The sequence below is a fragment of the Carassius auratus genome, unplaced genomic scaffold (genome assembly GCF_003368295.1).
Source record: "Carassius auratus strain Wakin unplaced genomic scaffold, ASM336829v1 scaf_tig00033856, whole genome shotgun sequence".
Classification (NCBI taxonomy): domain Eukaryota; kingdom Metazoa; phylum Chordata; class Actinopteri; order Cypriniformes; family Cyprinidae; genus Carassius; species Carassius auratus.
Genome location: NW_020526107.1, coordinates 8,319 through 21,459, shown reverse-complemented (window position 1 = coordinate 21,459; position 13,141 = coordinate 8,319). Strand labels below are relative to the sequence as shown.

At 38.1% G+C, this 13,141-nt stretch overlaps 1 protein-coding gene across 2 annotated transcripts; it reads right to left on the bottom strand.

Annotated features, from left to right (window-relative positions):
- Positions 1-3,866: 3,866 nt before the first annotated feature.
- LOC113081325 (methyl-CpG-binding protein 2) lies at positions 3,867-12,662 on the bottom strand. 2 transcript variants are annotated; one of them, XM_026253412.1, is made up of 3 exons: positions 12,498-12,662; positions 7,566-7,937; positions 3,867-6,159 (listed from the first exon to the last, which is right to left on the bottom strand). In XM_026253412.1, exons 1-3 carry the CDS (start codon positions 12,527-12,529, stop codon positions 4,926-4,928), a joined length of 1,638 nt encoding a protein of 545 aa, XP_026109197.1. In that variant the 5' UTR covers positions 12,530-12,662; the 3' UTR covers positions 3,867-4,925. The 2 variants fall into 2 exon arrangements, with proteins under 2 accessions (XP_026109197.1, XP_026109198.1); XM_026253413.1 differs by having other exon boundaries at positions 7,566-7,934.
- Between the last annotated feature and the right edge of the window lie 479 nt (positions 12,663-13,141).

Sequence of the window (13,141 nt, the reverse complement as noted above, 5' to 3'; positions counted from 1 at the left end):
GTGAATATTTCCCAACAAACACACAGTACCCAATAAACTGTGAGACATTCAACATAACAGGGATGAAAAAAAAAAAAACATAAAAATCCTATAGCTTTTTACATCATCAATATTGCCCAAGTACATCACCCTAATGTTTTCCTTTTTTTTCTCTCAATTAAGAAAATAAAGCAAGGCAAACATATTCTTAATCTTTATAAATCCTTAATACATCCAAAGCACTGAATACCAACAAGAGGCAAACACATGACTCAGAATAAAAATACAACTACAGTAGAAAGATAAATTCTATTACTGAAACTTCAAGGCACAAGACTATGTTAAACAGACCATGAACTTTCTACCACCGTAGATCTGGAATCTAGTTCTTGTAGTTTAACTTCCATTTCATTTGACTTTAAATTGTCCTCCTTGCTCAATTCAAAGTGTTGCATTTTAGTCATAAGGGTAAATTTCTTTGACTTCAATCCCACTGTTACACAAATCAGAAACATACTAAAGGAGAAAACTCATTTCGGATCTGCTGGGTATATTATCATACTATTGCTACGAAGATAAAACGGTCTATTTTCAATGTTGGATTTATAATTAAAAAATAAAATAAAATAAAAAATCTAACACAGAAATCTACAAGTAGTGGCGTTAGCAGCCCAAACTCAGCTACCATCAGCTAAATGCTTCAATGAAATAAATCTGTTCATATCAAACAGACCGAAGTGCACAAACTTCATTAAACAGAACACATTCAGGATTTTATACCTCATGAAACCCTTCAGATTCGGTTGGTGTGGTTGGGCTCAGCTCTTGGGAGTGCTGTTTGAAAACATCTTATATATAATAGTCAAGGGCAAGCAATGTCCTATCTTCTAATGGCAATCATGCATATTGATACATGTTCACGTACATAGCATGTATTTTTGGCTACAGGGACACAAGGACATTCCAAAGCATACTTCACTGCCAGAGGCACAAATAACCCAAATGAGAAAAAAAAAAAAAAACCAATATATATATAAATAATAAAAGTAATCTTCTTATTCTGTATTTACCAATTTGTAGGGCTCCATTTTTGTCAGTGGGCTTCGAGCGCTACAAAAGGCAAGAAGTTCATAAAGCAGAGGGTTTTTAACAATACATCATTTCTAGGTGGACAGAAATGCCCAGCTGATGGAAAAAAGAAAAATGGACAATAATGAAACCCTAGTTACAACACACACACGCACGCACGCACACGCACACACACACACACACACACACACACACACACACACACACACGCACGCACGCACACACACACACACACACCAGTGCACGTTCTACCTATGAAAAATGACCAAATAAAATCCAAGCATTTGAGTAAATTCATCATCCACGTTGCTTCGTTGGGATAAAGGCGTTTCTTTAGATTCAAAGGTCACTTCTACCACCTTAGAAAGTCTCCCAAAATAAAGGCACTACCCCTTCTGTGTCCGCCAGACTGATGCAGCTTGTGAGTCGAGAGTTGTGAGTCGTAACTTCAATTCATGTCTGGAGGTTTCGTTCCTGTAACTGACAATGTGCTTGCCGAGTTCAAGGTAAAGGAATCCATTCGTCTACCTCCAATCTCCAGCTCGAGTTTAGTCAAACCAGGGAGACGTTCACCGCAGACAGGTCACAACGTCAAAACGTCAAAATACATTTCCTTCATCTGCTTTTGACTACTTGAAATGATTACATAGCCCTTGTTCTGAGCAGAAACGCTCTTTTATTTTCATTGCCTCTAACCGGTCGAGGGAGCGGGAGGCTGGAGGAAGAGAGTGGAGATGCTTTCAATCTTAATAAGATTGAGGGGAAAAATAAATATGTTCCTTGTGATTGTCGATTGTAATTTAATCTAAAAAACATAAAATTATTATTTTTTCTTTAAATGTATTTGACATAGCAGACAACAAGGCTACTCTAAAACACAATTGGAAAAAATAGGACTGGTAAGTTCTCTCGCATGCATTTCAATCCATAAACAACAGCAAACATCCAAAACAACTACTCTAGTTGAACTACCAGATGAAAAGGTTTAACAAGTGCTGAGTGATATGACTCTAATCAAGGTTTAGTAGTACATCTTTTTTTTAGCCTTTATGTCAGTGGCAATGCACATCCATCACCCAAGCCACAATAACTAGTAATGTATAAAGAGACAAAACTGAACACAATACTTTGTGGGGAAAAGGACAACACCTCAAACCCTCACAATCTGTGATGACATCAGACCCAGAGATCTGTAAAGATTGATTAAAAAAGAAAAATGGTATGGTTTATTTGGCTTGGAGATATATATATGTCCCTGACCCTGGACCACAAAACTAGTCTTAAGTGTAATTTTCTTTCGAAATTGACATTTATGCATTATCTGAAAGTTGAATAAATAAGCTTTCCATTGATGTATGGTTTATTAGGATCGGACAATATTAGGCCGAGATACAATTATTTGAAAGTCTGGAATCTGAGGGCGCAAAAAAAAATACTGAGAAAATCACCTTTAAACTTGTCCAAATAAAGTTCTTAGCAATGCATATTACCAATCAGAAATTAAGTTCTGATATATTTACAGTGGGAAATTTACAAAATATCTTCATGGAACATGATCATTACTTTCATTGAAGAAAAATCGAAAATTTTGACCCATACAAGTTTTTTTTTTTTGCTATTGCTACAAATATAACAAAGCGACTTAAGACATTTTGGTTTTGTGATCCAGGGTCATATATATACAGATATAGATATATAGGATTCAAACTGCAATTATGAATGAACTCGGACATTTAGGACTTTCTTTTACTGAGTACAATTGAATGCACATCATGTATAACATGAACGTTAAAAAGAGTAACAACAACAAATTAAGATGACAATACATTAATAATGGTTTCCCACTCAAACTCAATTGACTCAGGACTTTAAACTCGACTCGACCTAACAAGCTGGACTCTGACCCAACACTACTGTAAGTCAAATGTAGCCTTTATGTGTGATAATTTGGTAAATATGGGGTATTTGCACAGAGAAAGCAAATCTAAACAAAAGAATGGATCTTAATAACTACACTGAACATGCATTCTATGATGCTGACACACATCTGAAGAAAGTTACAACCTAACCAGAAAAATATACGCAAATAAATTGGTATGCTTCTCACAATTCCAATGTTCAATTCTGTGAAAGTGTTTTAAAAGTAAGGTGCATTTCATCTAGAAGAAGAAACTAAAATTAAATGGAAAAAGTGCTGTATATTTTCTGTAAAATCCTAATTTTACATAACCAACAAAGAACATGATCCTAAGGAAATTCAGAAATTGATCATCTCAAAGGTACAATCAAATGAATTACCAAGACATCTTTAGTACGTTCAATCTCTCACAACTTTATGCACGGAGCCATGATTTGGTGTCCTTCTTTCTGATTGCAAATATTCTTTGTCATTTTGAGAAAGCAGACTTTAGAAAACTAACAGAACTATTCATGATTGCATGGTGTTGTACAATGTATGCAAGGTTTTCTTTCATTTGTTGCCAAGTAATGTTTCATAATACTCATAATTCAAAATATTTATGTATCTATAACAATTAACCCTCATCATCAGTGCTGAACCTGGCTTTATAAACCTTTATGTACAAGAAAGACAATGTCAGAGTACTGTAATAAATAGCACGCAAAGCACGCAAACATCAGCAACCCATGCATTTGACACAACTACAGCCTGACAAGACATTATATAAATATAGCCATCTATTAACGTTTCCGTCAGAATCGTTTCCAGAACAGCAGCTCTATGGGATAAGTCTAGAACCACACATGATAAAACCAAAAGCTACATTTGAAACTGTATGCTTTTTTTTTTTTTTTTGGTTGGGATTTGTGTCGTAAGAACACACGCCCACTATTTAAACTGTACTTCATGGGGGGAAAAAAGCAGGTAAACATAACAAATTCCTTTTCTCGTTTTTTTTTTTACGCAAGTTGACATCTACTCAAGATGCTACACTGGACTGTGCTTTCAATGCTCCCTAACAAATACATTTGTGCTTTATCTTCCCCACCAGAGAAAATGAAAAATAGTGCTTTCCGCTCTAGTTGCATTTTCTCAGGCATCTCCGAAACTGGTGATTATTAGGTTAACCAAACTACAGATAATTAATAGACATGTGCACTGAAAATACCAACAACTTAAAAAGGAAATACTGCTTCTAAATTCAATTTATCTTTACAGGTCAACAGGCTGGAAATATCAGCTTGGCACAAACCCACAACTAGGAAGTTCTTTTCTGTCAGAGTTAAGCTAGCGTCTTATTTCAAAGGTGATGATGCTGCAACAGCTGCGTCCGACTCAAATGGAAAAGATGAAGATCGAAAATGTGGCCCTTCTTTTCTTCAGCTTGCCGGATTTGCCCCTTCGTTTTAGACACAAAAGGAAGAACACACGGATAGGACACCTTTTTTTCTAGGGTTGAGATGACATGACTATGCTGCATTTTAGTACTTTCGAGAGCATCTTTGACCGGAAAGTTTCGCTTTACGATAACTATGGCATGTGACTTCATTACCACTTGAGTGTGTTTCTACTTCCTACAAGCTCTGACAAAGGAATAACTGGTTTAGGTGAGTGCTAAGATATACTAATACAAAGATATAGTGGGAAATGAAAGGAAACCATAAAGAAAAAGGTTAGCAGAGAATTCATCCGGAAGCAATTATCGCCCCGCGTCCAACCCACAGAGAGAACGAGACACAACAGCTGCCTTTTGTAGAAGTACGTTTACATTTTTGTATATTTTTGTTTCCTTTTTCTTTTTTCATCAGTAAAAAAGAACAAAAAATCACTCGTCCCGCTGCGACCGCCCTCCAACTCTTCGGGACGCAAAGCCGCACCCGATCCATCACTTAGTCAGTCAGCTCACTGGCTCGCTCACTGGTGTCCGGGACTCGACTGTTTCCTCGCGGCTCGGCCTAGGAACGGCGGAGGGAGGAACAATGTCTCTCAGCTCCTTGCCATCCCCCGTCACAGTCTTCTGCTGCCCTCTCAGGTCAGAGGAGGCCATCTTGCTTGCGTTCTGAGTGTCCCTGCTCGAGGAGCTATCAGTTCTTGCTTCCTCCCGGAAGGCCACATGTTCCACTTTGGGCCTGGAGGTGCTCAAGTCCTGGGGTTCGTTTTCTGTTGTCACAAGCGGCCCCCCTTGCGTGGAGTGACCCAGGGAGAGCTGGTGAGCCTGTGGAGTGTAGGTGGAGGGCGGCATGGCCTGTAGATGGTGGTGTTGGTGGTGGTGATGGTGGTGGTGGTGTTTAAAGTGCTGCCCTCGATGATCTCTCTTCTTGTGACTCTTCGGTCCGCTGCCACTGCCGCTGGTTACCGTCCCGCTGCTGCTGCTGCTGCTGCCGTTCCCCGGATCTGTAGACGCCTCTTTGTGCTTCCGGCCGGGATGCTTGTGAGACTTCTGTCCTGTTTCTACCTCCTCCCCTGTAGGGGTCACAGTTGATGCAGTCATTCGTTTTGCTATCACGGGAACAAACGTCTCTGTCGTGGAGGTGGTGGATCCTTCCAACTCCTCTAAAGTCTCTCGAGTTTTGCGTTTCTTGATGGGAAGTGCCCTCTCCTGAACAGGCTTTACGGAAGACTCCTTCTGAGCTTTTTTCTTGGCCTCGGCGGTGAGAATGGCTGCGGTCGTGTATGCAGCAGCTGAACCCGTCCCCACCGCTGACTGTGAAGCAGCTGCTGGCTTGCGGCCACGTTTTTTGGGGGTGCTCGGTGGTTCCTGTTCTGATTTCCGCTTGCGCCCTCGGTGAACTTTGGCAACTACGGCTTGCACCACTGGAGCCCCTGGTTCAGTTTTGGGGACCACAAAGGGCATCTTTACAAGGAGTTTTCCTGGACTCTTTTCAACGACACGCTTCACAGCCACCCCTTCTGTGGCCTGCCGTACCTTGCCGCTGCCTTTGGGCCGACCCCTCCCTCGACCAGAAGGTTTGACCACTTTAGGCTTCTTTGGTGGTCTCTTTTCTCTGCGAGAGGGGCTCCCGCGGCCCGTGACTGTGAAGTCAAAGTCATTGGGATCCGTGGTGGTATCGCCCACCTTTTGGAAGTACGCCATGAGCTCCACTTTGGAACGGAAGGCTTTCCCTTCTGGGCTGAAAAATAAAAACAATATATTTTACATTATACAAATTGATGAATGTAATTCTGAGAAAACAATTTGAGAATTTGAGAAAATGTATCAATGCTAAATTTGAAGTTTTAATCATACAGTCCAAATAAAAAAGATTTCCTGGATTTCACTGTTATTCTTTAATAAAAAATGAAATCAAAGAAAAAAAAGTTTGTGTTACTGGAAGTAAATAATACAGAGCTGTGGTCAAAATATGAATATTTTCTTAGATTAAAAAAAAAAACATTTAAAGTACCCTTTAATGAAGAAAAAGCTAATCCTGGTGCAATCATATAAACCTGTAGTCCAAATACAAACATTCTCTTTGATTTCACATTTATGTTTTTATTAAGCACCTTTTAATAAAATGAAATCAAAGAAAAAAGAAAACAGTGGGCACCGTGACACATCAGTCAGTGTTGAACAGCATGAACCCTTATTCATCATGTCAAATTTTTTGGCAGAACAATACACTTGACAACACTGAATTATTTAGCCATTCAACAAATCTTAGAAATCTAATCTAAACACTAATCTCTGTGACCCCAACCAGTGTAATGTACAACTCTCTCTCTATACATGTAATTTACATTTACTGAACAACCACTGCGTTGTTATATCATGCTTCAAATACTGCTGGGAACTGTTACACAAGCTCATGTTTACACTGGAAGCGACCAGCGACACACCACCTCCGACAAATCAGCTGTAAATCTGTGATTAAAATGCAGCTCACTTTGACAACAATAACTATATTAGCATCCACACCAGTGCATGATAACACTGTTTATGAGCAAATGCTGCATTTATGTCGTCTGCCACTTTAAATGCTCAAGCTCTGTTTTTATCATTCATTAATCATTTTTAATTATATTCTGTTATCTGTGCTTTTAGCATTATCGTTGTAGTTGTGGGGTGGATTAATTTGAAAACGTAAAATCTTCATCATTGTCATTTTTGATGTGAACGGGCCTTAGGACTTTAACAACAATAAAATGGGAAAGTTTCTCACTCAAAACATCAGTATAAAACTGACTTTGCATGGGCTAAAACAAATTTACATATAAATATGATGATTTAAATTTGTAAATCAGAGACCAAAAACATCACAAGCTTGCTTTGACGTAATGGACAGAAGTAACAAATAAGATATCGATAAATAATTCATGATATTTGTAGCCATAGGTAAACAGGGAATATAGCATATCAAATAAGGCCCTAACTGATACTTCCAGTGTTAACAGGTTTAGCAGCATCCAAACACAATGACTTAACTTTAATAATGACTCATTTGTTGCATGTGTGTCATTTGGATGCAGTATTACGAAATGAATATCATCACAGTTGCTCTCAAAAAAAAAGAACTAACTTCCTGTAACTTGTACTAACTTGATCAGGTAGACATCAAATTTTCCAGCGGATCGCCCCGACTTGCGCTGTTTTAGCTTGCGCGTCCAACCTTGAGGCAGTGAAGGGTCGTCATACAGTGGGCCTCTGTCCCGAATGATGGAACGCCGCTGCTTGGCTGATGCGGAAGATTCTGGAGCGCTGAGAGCAGCTCCAACTTCAGGGTCAATGGGTTCAGACTTCCCTGCCTCTGTCTGTTGTCCAACATCCCCCTGCGTAAGGAGGGGCGGGGGTGGAGGAACGGACACTGTGGCCTCGAGTTTTTCCACATCTTGCCGTTCTCTTTTGTTTTTCTTCTGCTTCTGCGTCTTGTCTTTTGAGCCCTCCTGGTCTTCATTCTTGTCCTCACCTCTGCTGATAACACAAGAAATAAGTGGCTCACTGAGACAGGACAAGTCTTACGGGTCTGTATTCAACTCAACCGCATGTCTAAATGAAGTATTTATTATAAAAACTGAACAGAAGTGCTACGTTTGCATGTTTGCCATCATAAATTCAATATTTTGGCTTCAAAGCATGCTCATTTTCAGATCACACAAGCTCTATTAAATACCACCAAAGAGCAGGCAATTCGTGGTCTGAATTTGAAGTGTTAGCATAAGACTCGGTTAACCAAATAAACTGATGCAGTTTGCACCTTAACGTCTTTAGACGTCATGTGAAACCTGAGTCTAGGATGTGTCTATTTCGTAACTTCAGGAGAAACACGTTCAATTTGATTTCTACTCCGCTTACAGATCTGTGGATATCACTCTGGAGGTATCGAGAGGCCTGTGTCAAGCAAAACCTTGACGTGGAGCTTGAATCACTGAGGACGGAGGGATTTCCCACTTGTCTGTGGCTCGTCGATCAACGAATGTCATTTTCATTACTAAAGAGGTTAATGATCAACTTAATTTGCCTTAGACCTAACTGGCAGATTACTCTTAAAACGTGTCATCGTGACCACATGGCAGTTTGGTGTTTGAGTAATTAACATCAAACTAAATATTTCGCCCATAAAAACATCAGATCACAATGAAACACTTATATTGTGAACTTCATTTCCATATCTACATCAAAGAAAAACTGAGAGATTTAAAGCAAAAATAACTACCAAAATATGCTGCCTCCTTTTTTTTAAACAACTTACGATGCTTCTTGCCTTGTTTCATTTTACAAAACTTTCAATTTCTATTTTAGGTAGTTAATTTATCAGGGTGGAGACTGTAACGGATCCCAAATGTTGTCACTTTCAATGACAGCAGGTGAAGTCAAGCGATGAAAAAATCCACAAAATTTACCAGGTAGAAAGTTTAACAAATAGTTGCTTGACTAATGACTAATAGTTTGCAATCAAGAGTTGCAGACATGTTTCAGTACATCAACGAGAGTCTGAGCTACCATTTCCCGTCATGCATTTTCACTGGTTTTAACAATTTAGTAGAGTGCAACAGTTGGGTTTCAGAAGCAGAAATCACATTTTCAAAACAGAACTTAAAATATAAAACTAACATAAAAGTTTTAAGAGCTCTTATCTTATCATACGCTTCTGTGGAAGTCAATGGAAATTTCATTTTTAGAAGTTGCTTAATACAAACGATTTAACTTAAAATGGTATCTTAAAAAAAAAAAACCTTAACACTCAAATTTCTAATGAAAAACTATGCTGCGATGCATTTATATAGGAATGAAAAGCATGGCAAAAATAGCTCTGAAGTGACCGCTCACTCTCAAAATACACTGCAAATAACATAATCGAGTCTGCCTCCCAAGTTTAAAACACTTATTTCAATATATATGAATATTCTGCAATGAACATAATTTAGAATGTAATGCTTTTTTGGTTAAAATCCACCAGTTTTAGTTTTCACATTTTTTAAAACAATTGCATCACAATGTTTCATGGGATGAGTAGTTATGTTGAGAGTCTTGCAACTCTCTATGATTTCAATTCTTGGTGACATATAAAAGAGGAGAGATAGCATGATATAAAGAATCCTTCAGCAAGCTAGGATCAAAATGATAGCAAATCAAAAAAAAAAAAATGAATTGGTTTCTACTTGACTATTAAATAAAAAAAACTACAATAAGTTTAAAAGAATTAGGGCTGCGCGATTATGACAAAAATCACAGTTCTTGATCATTCCCTTAAAATTGTAATTCGATTATTAATTACGATTGTCACAATTTACATTGAATGATGTTTATACCATTGTTTGATGCAACTGCATGCTGTATTTTTATATGAAAACAAACAAGCTGAAAACACTCTAACTGAAAAACATTTAGTGCTTTTCTATAGTATTAAACTTCAATGTCAACTATACATCGGATTGGTTTCTTCTTTAAATTATCAAAAAGTAAAAAGATGAATGGTATTATAATGTTGTACTTAAATTAAAATTAAAATAATGGGCAAAACCCTTAAGATAACATGTAAAAAGAAAAAAATGCATCTCAGGCACGCAGAATAATATTGGTGGACTTTGAATGATTAAATGCCGCTTTGAACAATTATGTTATTGTGGCATTCATAACTGTAATCCCGATCAGAAATTTGATTAATTATGCAGCTCTAAAAAGAATGAACTTCTAATGTTTTAACTAATAAACCCAAACTAACTTCCACAGACTGCACTACATCCTCAGTGATATTCACTTGACTTTTTGATTTATATCTTTTGAAGAACACGTGTCATGAATATACATTTCTACAATCACTTTGTTAATAAACTATCCAAGAAAATCCTCATCATTTTAGGCAAAACCTGCATCAATTCATCACTGGACAATTATGTTAATTCTGACATAAAACATTTTTGGGAAGTTCACATCCTACAGTGTGACTTGCAAAACAATTGAAATGCCTTTTGAATACATTTTGCATATATGTTATGCACGCAAATTTTATAACTTAATGCTACGTGAGAAACTACATGGAATATTTGCATTTTCATCAATATTTGGAAAATGATCCACACTGCAGGACCAACTAAAATGAGTTAAAGACAATTAAATTAATTAAGGAAAATACAGTGTACATATATAGATATTAATTCAAATTTTTGCTATGCATTCACATTTATTAATTTACAACATTAACACGTGTTGCATGCTCCATGAAATGATTGCTAGGGCAGAAACGGTTTCATTTGGCGTAGATGATATATTCTAATTGTTAACCATGGAAAAATATATAGATGTGGCCTTATGCATTAACTACCCATTTATGAAATGAATGCAAATACAGTTCACTAGTAAGTTTTCTTTAAGCCACAACTTTGTTGGGGTAAGTCAATTAAAGAACCACAAAGAAAGCTAATTGGTTTTGGTCACAATCAAGTTTTTATTGTGAACGTTGACTGTTCAATTTAATACTAAGTAGGACCTTGAATCTCAGCTGAAAATCAACGAATATGTGCATTAGGCAGCTCCTCATATGTAACCTTATAAAATATGAACAATTATACCATGTTGGACAATCAAGGATCATGTTTAACCATAATGAACAATCGACTTTGAAAAGACATCAGAAAACCAGAGAGCGAAAGATTTTAACGGTGTTTACTTTAACTTCCTTTTGACTCACAATGATGAAAATTCAACTTGCCCCACAATGCAAAAAAATTATTACCTTTTTTTTTTAAGCTTTAAATAAAACAAAGATTATTGGACTGCGTTTTACCAGGAAATACTATTTTAGTTTTTCTATTTCAAAATGTAATGTGTAACTTGATGTGTTACTTGCCATTCTTTGCGTAAAAGCAATTTCTTGGTGAAAATTGTTTATTGTTTTTTCAGTGCATTTCCAAACAACTTTTTGGTGACCAAATTAAATTCATAATAAATACTCAAAATAACAAAGCAGTTGGCAAACTAAATATTTTATCTGGCCAGTACCTGCCCTTGCAATGAATTCATGGAGCATGCGACACAGGAAGAAGTTGCACAGGATGCAAGTTCAGTCTTTGAGACATGTCACTAGTGTGTGCAGAAGACATGACAGTGTCACTCAGTTTGTGCAAATACCCCTGCGGTCGACCACACACACAAACACATACACAAATATGATGCTGCTAGATCCGTTAGCTGGCTACCGGAAGTCAGCTCAACAATATCACCAGCCTGCTCTCACATGGGAGTGCCTTGTGAATTGCTAAAGCAAGCACACCATCTATTTTAGTAATGCGAGAAAAACAATAGTGTGTTTAACACCTGGATGGTTTGCATGCTGCAAGGGCAAAACTAGCAGCAATAACAACACAACGACACACGCATGTTGACATCAGGCAGAGGAATAGCACACTGGCCAACTTGCATGCATATGCAAACTTGGTACCTGATGATGCACAGCTACCCACACAGCACAACACCACTGTATTGAGCTAAAACGCATCTTAACCTCATTTCTAAGCACTTAGTCAAGCCATTCCACGCCAGGACAGGCAGATCTATCTAGAGCAAATCTCATTTAGGTCCCCTGCCTTGTCCTGCAGCGCCACAGGCGAGCTAACTTACTTGAGTGTGCTGTTTTTGACAGCTAGCGAGCGCTTGGAATTAAACGACGTAACATTTCCGCGAAAGAGCCGCCAATGTCGGCAAAACAAAACATGTGTGCGTCCAAACCCCAGGCTTCCGTTCGTTCGAGATTTCAGAAGAGTTTTTTAAAGTAACGTCAGAAAACGACACCGAACACACACTGGACTAAAGCGCGCGGTTCTCGTGGCGCACAAAGTGCCCGCTGATCGTGGAAAAAGAGCGGGAGAAATGCGAGTGACGTATTCCCAACGCCTTTCGCGGACTAGCGCGGCTAACATTTCCCCCCTCAGCCTGACAAAATATCACAGCGACGATCAAAACCGACGCCATCGCCGCTCGCGACGCCTGACATTGGAATCCGTGACAACGGGAATGGATGCGGTTCACACTTACAGTCTCTCCTCTCCGCTCTCTGCGGCGGCCATTTTTATTTAAATAAATAAATTTCCCAAAAATCACGCAACATCTTTGTGGATACCCCTCACCCTTCTCCCCACTGCCTCTAACACAACACCATCCTTCGGACGCGAGATCTCGCGAGAGGTGTGGTGGAAGGGAAAAGGGGGTATAGCGCGTACGTTCTCGCGAGAGCTAAGGAGTGGATAACCAGAGAGGGGAAACGACGTCCAGGGCGAGGACAGCTGCATTGCACACCAGAATAATAGTGTATAACTGTATTATTCCATTCTGTGACAAAGTCCTGTTTCTTTAAATTAAATCCATGTCAAGTTTGTGAATGTGTTTTAAGATATTTTTGCCTTGTGACAAAAGTGTAGATTTATAAAATGTATAAACACCCCTTTCAAACAGGTCTCTGGAAGAGTGTCTTTAAATAATAATAAAAAGAAATAATTATAGGCCTCTCTCTCTCTCTCTCTCTCTCTCTCTCTCTCTCTCTCTCTATATATATATATATATATATATATACATACAGACACACACACACACACACACTTTATATATAAATATTATATGTGTGTGTGTACATGTAAATTAACAAAAACAAATTTTTATAATATTGACTTTACAGTTTAATT

Coding starts and splice junctions, on each gene's coding strand:
- LOC113081325 (XM_026253412.1), bottom strand. CDS start 12,529: ATGGCCGCCGCAGAGAGCGGAGAGGAGAGACT. Junction 7,938..12,497: donor GAGAGCGGAGAGGAGAGACT/GTAAGTGTGAAC, acceptor TTGTGTTATCAG/CAGAGGTGAGGACAAGAATG. Junction 6,160..7,565: donor TTTGATGTCTACCTGATCAA/GTTAGTACAAGT, acceptor TTTATTTTTCAG/CCCAGAAGGGAAAGCCTTCC.